This window comes from Adiantum capillus-veneris, chromosome 3, assembly GCF_014529385.1.
Source record: "Adiantum capillus-veneris isolate H3 chromosome 3, ASM1452938v2, whole genome shotgun sequence".
Taxonomy (NCBI): Eukaryota; Viridiplantae; Streptophyta; class Polypodiopsida; order Polypodiales; family Pteridaceae; genus Adiantum; species Adiantum capillus-veneris.
Genome location: NC_140933.1, coordinates 85,355,794 through 85,362,016, shown reverse-complemented (window position 1 = coordinate 85,362,016; position 6,223 = coordinate 85,355,794). Strand labels below are relative to the sequence as shown.

Below are 6,223 nucleotides of genomic sequence, written 5' to 3'. Positions count from 1 at the left end.
CATTAGTTATTGATATCTCATCGATCTCGGAGCAAGGCTTATTTGACTAGATTTTCATACAATACTAGGGCCACATCTTCTAATAATATTATGGTAGCGGATACAATTCCACATCAAAATTAGATGGCAAGCAAGGTTACCTAGCAGTACGGTAAGTCAAATTTTGCAATCATAAAAAATGTTTGGAGAGGGGTCTTCTGAATCTAGGAAGATCCTACAAATGCAAGGCATCATGCAGAGCAGATTACTGAACAAGGACCATTAGATTGGCAAATTTTATGATTATTTGACTTTTTTGACCTTCATATATGAGTGAATATTGAAGGAAGCCTCCAAAAGGTTTCCAAAGAAATTTTGGTTGCAAAGACAAGGCATGTTGCTAGAATGGAAAATAGGGGCAAAGAAGTTTGGCACAGTCAACTCTTTGTTGGTTAGAATTAGATTTCTCGGTCATGCAACCTATGCTTGACGAAGGAGGCAAACATGATCGGCCTCTCCAGCTATACGGTTCCAATTCATGAAGCTGGAAAGGGTCTCTCTTTCTTCATCTCCAAGTTTTGGGATTTGAAGATTTACAAGGACATGTTTCCTAGGCAAAGTGTTTTTGCACTTGAGCTGATCAATTGTCACCATACACATTCTTATGCCAAGGGTGAAGATTACAGAAAATCAGCAAGTCCACTAAACTTAAGTTCCAAATTTTGAACTTATTCAATCCTGTAGAATTATTTTACCATGCCAACTTGACAAGCAAAGGTTGTTTCGGTCAAGTAGAGTTTGGCATTAGGTGAAGTCTGATAGCTACATTTCCAAGCCTTGTTAGTGTACAATATCTCTCTCTCTCTCTCTCTCTCTCTCTCTCTCTCTCTCTCTCTCTCTCATGGATTTTGCTCGGTTTGTGTGTTTGCTCGGTACAATTTGCTCGGTGCTTGGTAAGACTCCAAGCAACATAACACCTAATAAAGCCCTGTTGTACCATGTACCTGTCAAACTTTAAATACCATTTCCCTCGGGCTTGCTTGAGGCTGTACAAGCTTTTCTTTATCCCACATACTAGTTTCTTCTTACCTTTGGTTTCATAACCTTGTGGTTGCTCCATGTATATCTCTTCCTCCAAGTCTCTATGAAGGAAGGTTGTTTTTACATCTAGCTGTTCAAGATGTCACTTTTCAATTGCTACCAACCTCAAAACAATCCTTATTGAGGTCATTTTAATAGCTAGAGAAAATATGTCATTCAAGTCAATACCTACCTTTTTTGCAAACCCCTTGACAACCAACCTTGATTTGTGCCTTGTATGACCGTCTCCTTTATCCTTCACTTTGTACACCCTCTTGCACTTCAAAGCTTTCTTGTCCTTTGGAAGCTCTACAAGTATCCATGTCTTGTTCATGGCTAATGAATGCATCTATCCATCCATGCCTTGCTTCCACTTCTTCCAAGCATTTGATTGTAGTGCCTCTTCATAACACTGGTTCAGCACCATAATTAACATCAAATAATACAATGAAGGAGAGCGTCTTATTGGAGGTGTTCGACATACCTGCTTTTGTTGTAACCTTGGTTCTTCATGTTGGTTGTGAACCTCGGTTTCAGCTCATGCAAGGAAGCCTATTCACAATCCTCTTGTTCACTTTCCATTTTTTGCACTCTTATCTTTATACAATGAGTGCTTGTTGAATGTGACCCCGCGGCTTCTAACTATTTTGTTAGCAGCAAAATCCCATTGATGATAACCAAACTCACTCAAGCCTTAGCCAATGGTGGTATAGTTCTTAAATTTTGCTTAAAGTTTGGTTTTTTCGCCCTTGTCAATGTGTGCAAGGCTTTCAAGCAGGAATAGCTTACCTTGCTTCTCTATCCAAGCCTCTTTTGGAATCTTGCCATCATGCAACTGAAGGTGACATGTTTATCAAGTAATCCGTTGTATTTATTGCTTCAATCCAAAGTTGTAGAGGCAAACCTACATGTGACCTTATACTCCTTACACGATCCATAATCCGCCAACACACTCGCTCCAAGAATGTGCAACCCCTTCTCATTCATGTGCCCAAGTCTATAATGCCATAGAGCTGTTGTATCTCTTGAAGATGCCACACACATAAAAGATTCGAGAGCACTAGTATATAGATACCCACCTTCTTTCCTCTTCCCAGGAGCACTGCTCCATTTGATACCTTCCATAAACCATCTCCAAATGTCTATTTGCAACCTTCATCTTCAAGCTTTCCCTATAGAGATTAGGTTCTTCCACAGGTTCGAGACATATCGTACTCCCTTCAATACCCAGTTAATGCCATTCTAGATCCTTATGAGAACATTACCTTTTCCAAAAAAGGTGCACACAGTATCATCATGAAGATCAACGACTCCAAAATCACTGTCTTGGATATACTCTGGGAAATAACCCCTACGTGGTGGTGCATGATATTAAGCACCAAATCCACTACCCAAGATTGGTTATTTTCCAAAGACAAGATTAAAGCACCATGTGTGTTCATGAATTTCATTTCTTCTCGTTTCTTTGGAAGTATGCAATCCTCCTGTAGGCGTTCACTGCTTTCTGCAATTCCAACACTCAGCTTTACCTGATGTTTCACCTGTGCCCTTTCTCCTCATCTCTTCACTAAGGATGATACTCCAACTCATTCAAATGTTCAATTACCAATCCTCTTCCAAATATTTGTATACTAAAGAGTTTCTTCATAAACAATACCTTGTTTGATGCAAAAGGTTCCTCATACACCTTGCCAAGAGTAGACATCTAACCTTCGGTGCTTGCTCGCTTGAGATGTTGGAGTGCCACTAATAAAGCAAGGCACAATTGGATTGTCTTGAGAGATTTCCTATCCAAAGAAAAAAAATTCAAGGCCACAACTTCATTTCCCCCATGCTATTTCATCCCCTAGAAACCTGCCAAATTAAATTTAGCACCAACATGGTGGCCAGCCATCAGTTTGAAAGGACGACAAGGTCTATAAACTTGAAACCAGTCGCATCACAGAGCATGCATGCTCTTCAATGCTCAATGGCCAAAGGCAAAAGCCCTTGCACCGTTAACTCATGCTGAGATGTGTCCCTTGGGGAGTCTACAGAAACCAAGAGCTCACAGGCGACAATCCTGATTCATCAACTACTATTTGATGACATCTGTTGCTGCGAGTAACCAAACAGCACTTATATCATTACTATTACACAAGGCCATATTGAGCAGCACATTGAAGCTTAATAATGTGGAATAACTGTGCTCACCACACATTGTGGCCATATCACCTGATTATTGCATTCTACACAACAGAGTTCTGATGCAAAAAATAGCCCGGCATCTTACCCAACCACAACTCAACAAACAAAACCCATTATTAGGAAGCAAGCCTGATACAAAACCAGCCACACCTTGCTTAGAAGCACCTCCCAACTTTAACACATTTAGAGCAAACAAATTCACCAAAAAGCACTCTGCACATTATGGCCATTGGCAATAGTTGGACAACAACAAAACTCAGTATTACCCACAAATTTATAATCACGAGGTCCATAACTCAACTTGAGCTTGATCAAGTTAGATAATCTGATTCAGTTAGTAAGGAAAAACAGGGCAGAAACCGATTTCAACACCTCTGTTTTCATATACAAAAGTCGCTTATTTCAAAACAAATCTCCGCTAATGAGCAGGACAAAAAGGGGACTACTATGTATGCCGCAGTCTCTAGCTTCAAACCGCGCGCCAGAGAAATGTAAACGTAACGTGTGGAGCTGCAACTCAGATCTCGCAACTTGCAAAAACAGACCAGCAACGAGGAAAATTGAGCTGCTTACGCTTGGAAAGCTCTAAGAGAAGGTCCCCAGATGGAGAGAAATTGATCCACAAAATTGGGACAAGATTGAAAATCCCATTGATCAATCAGCAAACCCCATCTGGCTCCAAACAGCGTTGCGTACTCGGCTCAGATCTCTGCCTTTCAGAGTCCTCCCAAGTCCTTCACAAACTGAAAAGGTTGTACACTGGCTCCTTGCATTCTCCCTTGCAAGAAGCTCGTGAGGTGGCAAACGATCATCATCGTCATCCTTAGCACCCATGTGATCATCATCATCAAATAATCCCACCTTGTCATTGTGTCCTGTTGCATGAACAAGCACAATGTCAGATGACATTATATGTATCACCCAATTTCCACTCAATTTGGCCAATGGCTTTTAACACGTTAGTCCATGACAGTCTTTTGCCTTTTTAACTAAATACTGGAATAACTGGTGCTTGATACTGACCCATCTTGGACCACTTTGGAACTTCAACAGGAGCAGACTGGCCCTCTGCATGCCTTCTAGAAGGATCTTTGCCGCCCCCTGCAGACAACGGAATCATTCGAGATGCACTAGGGCGTCGAGGGATACGAGCCCGGCTGCTTCTTTCAGGTGTTCTTGCGAGGAGAGAGGAACCAATTGCTCCACTGCTCACAAAAGCATCTGCTGCACCATATGCTTTTTCTAATTGCTTTGCAGGCTTGGCATTGTCTGCATAGTCATTCCTTGCCGAGCCAATACCAAAACCTAGCTCCTCCATTACAGAATTAGCCATCCCCTTCGGTGAAATCCCCAAACTTAACTCATCCGCAGCGCTCATCCTGTGCTTCTCAAAATCTGTCATGGAGCCAGCACTCTCTATAGTGTCATCCATGCCCCAAATGTCTTCCTCCTTCAGGTCATCTGACTCCTCAGCTGTCCCAACATCAATAAGAAAAGAATCCTTCAGAGATGAGGACACAGAGACTGATTGTGTGATGGGAGGCCTAACCATGCCGAAAACCACATTTGATCGGCTGCTTCTCACCCCAGGTAACACTTTTTGGTCTCGCAAAATACTGCCCAGGCCAGCAGGAGGGGAGAAGGCCTCAGAGCTCAGGCCACCCAAACGAGCCATAGTGTCTTATAGGAGTGATCAGAAACCCTAGAGACAAACACAGAGCATAAACAGATGCAAGTAAGTCTCAACTGCGGGAAATCTAGCGTAAGCACGCAGGATCAGAGGAAGAAACCTTGCGTTAAAAATAGACAAGAAATTTTCCTACAAAAATGAGCGAACAGGAAAGGAACAGAAGGAAACGGTAGGATGTGACAGGAAACGCTCGAACGGGGAGAAGAAAGCAAGGGGTTCAAAAGAAGGGAGTGGGAAGCGAGACGAGGAAGAGAGAGGGGAAAGAGATCGGGGGGATCGGAGCGGGAAGGGAAGGAAAGAAACGCAGAGCATGAGGAAACGAGAAATCGAAAGGAAGAAATGGAGATCCGGAGAAAGGAAAAGTACCTGGGTGGAGAGCTTGGAGGCAGGCGAGGACTGTGGGGATGGCGAGGGAAGTGGCGATGGCGAAGACGAAGCAGCGCTGCGAGAGAGGAGCAGATCATAACACACGACACAAAGTGAAAGCCTGAGCCACTTCAAAATAAAAGGAATTAAGAAAATAAGAAAATTCGCATTTTCGAAACTTCGAAGTTCGAGTCGGATTTTAATAGCTTTCCCAGCCTTATCCTATTTCCGCCCCGCTGGCCAGGGCCGTATGCTGACTCACCCTCATCATCAATTTTAGAAATGCTTGTTTTTGGAGGCTAGTCCGGGGTCCCTTTAAAAAACTCATTTGAAGACCCAACAAGATCTTGCCTTGTTTTAGGTATCTTGCCTTGTCATAAGTGTCTTGCCTTGCCTCTTTGTGCTGCCTTGGTCAACTTGTCACAGGTGACTTGATTCTTGCCCTCGTTGGGCCTCTCCCATTTCTAGCAAGGTGAACCCCCACACTTGACCGGGCTCACGTCGCGTTCGGGCTAGCGAAAGAAGAAAATGAGACACCATTGCTCATCCTCGATGGTGTCTGCACATTGGTTGAGAGGAAGATGATAGTGGTCCATACCCACTAGACGTCTAGATAGCCTTTCACCTTTGCAAATGAGGGATTTCCATGTACGTTGTAGGGAAAAGTACAACCAACCAAGAGCGTGGCAAGCTCAAATTTTGCTATTGGTGGTTGGTGGGTTGAGTGCGAGGTCAAAGCACATCTCATTCATTGAAAGGGTGAGATGTCGAAGGAGTTCGAGGTCTTGTGTGCTCCATGGCGGTCTGGACACAGCCTTATACTTATCCTCTAAAGCGAGCAATTCGCTCAGTCGATTGGTGGTTGGTGGGTTGAGTGCGAGGTCAAAGCACATCTCATTCATTGAAAGGGTGAGATGTCGA

The 6,223-nt window shown here is 43.3% G+C and overlaps 1 protein-coding gene across 1 annotated transcript; it reads right to left on the bottom strand.

The window, feature by feature from the left end:
• Positions 1-3,485: 3,485 nt before the first annotated feature.
• Positions 3,486-5,459, bottom strand: LOC147461231 (uncharacterized). The gene is made up of 3 exons (XM_086508829.1): positions 5,303-5,459; positions 4,270-4,948; positions 3,486-4,121 (listed from the first exon to the last, which is right to left on the bottom strand). Exons 2-3 carry the CDS (start codon positions 4,919-4,921, stop codon positions 3,901-3,903), a joined length of 873 nt encoding a protein of 290 aa, XP_086364955.1. The 5' UTR covers positions 4,922-4,948; positions 5,303-5,459; the 3' UTR covers positions 3,486-3,900.
• Between the last annotated feature and the right edge of the window lie 764 nt (positions 5,460-6,223).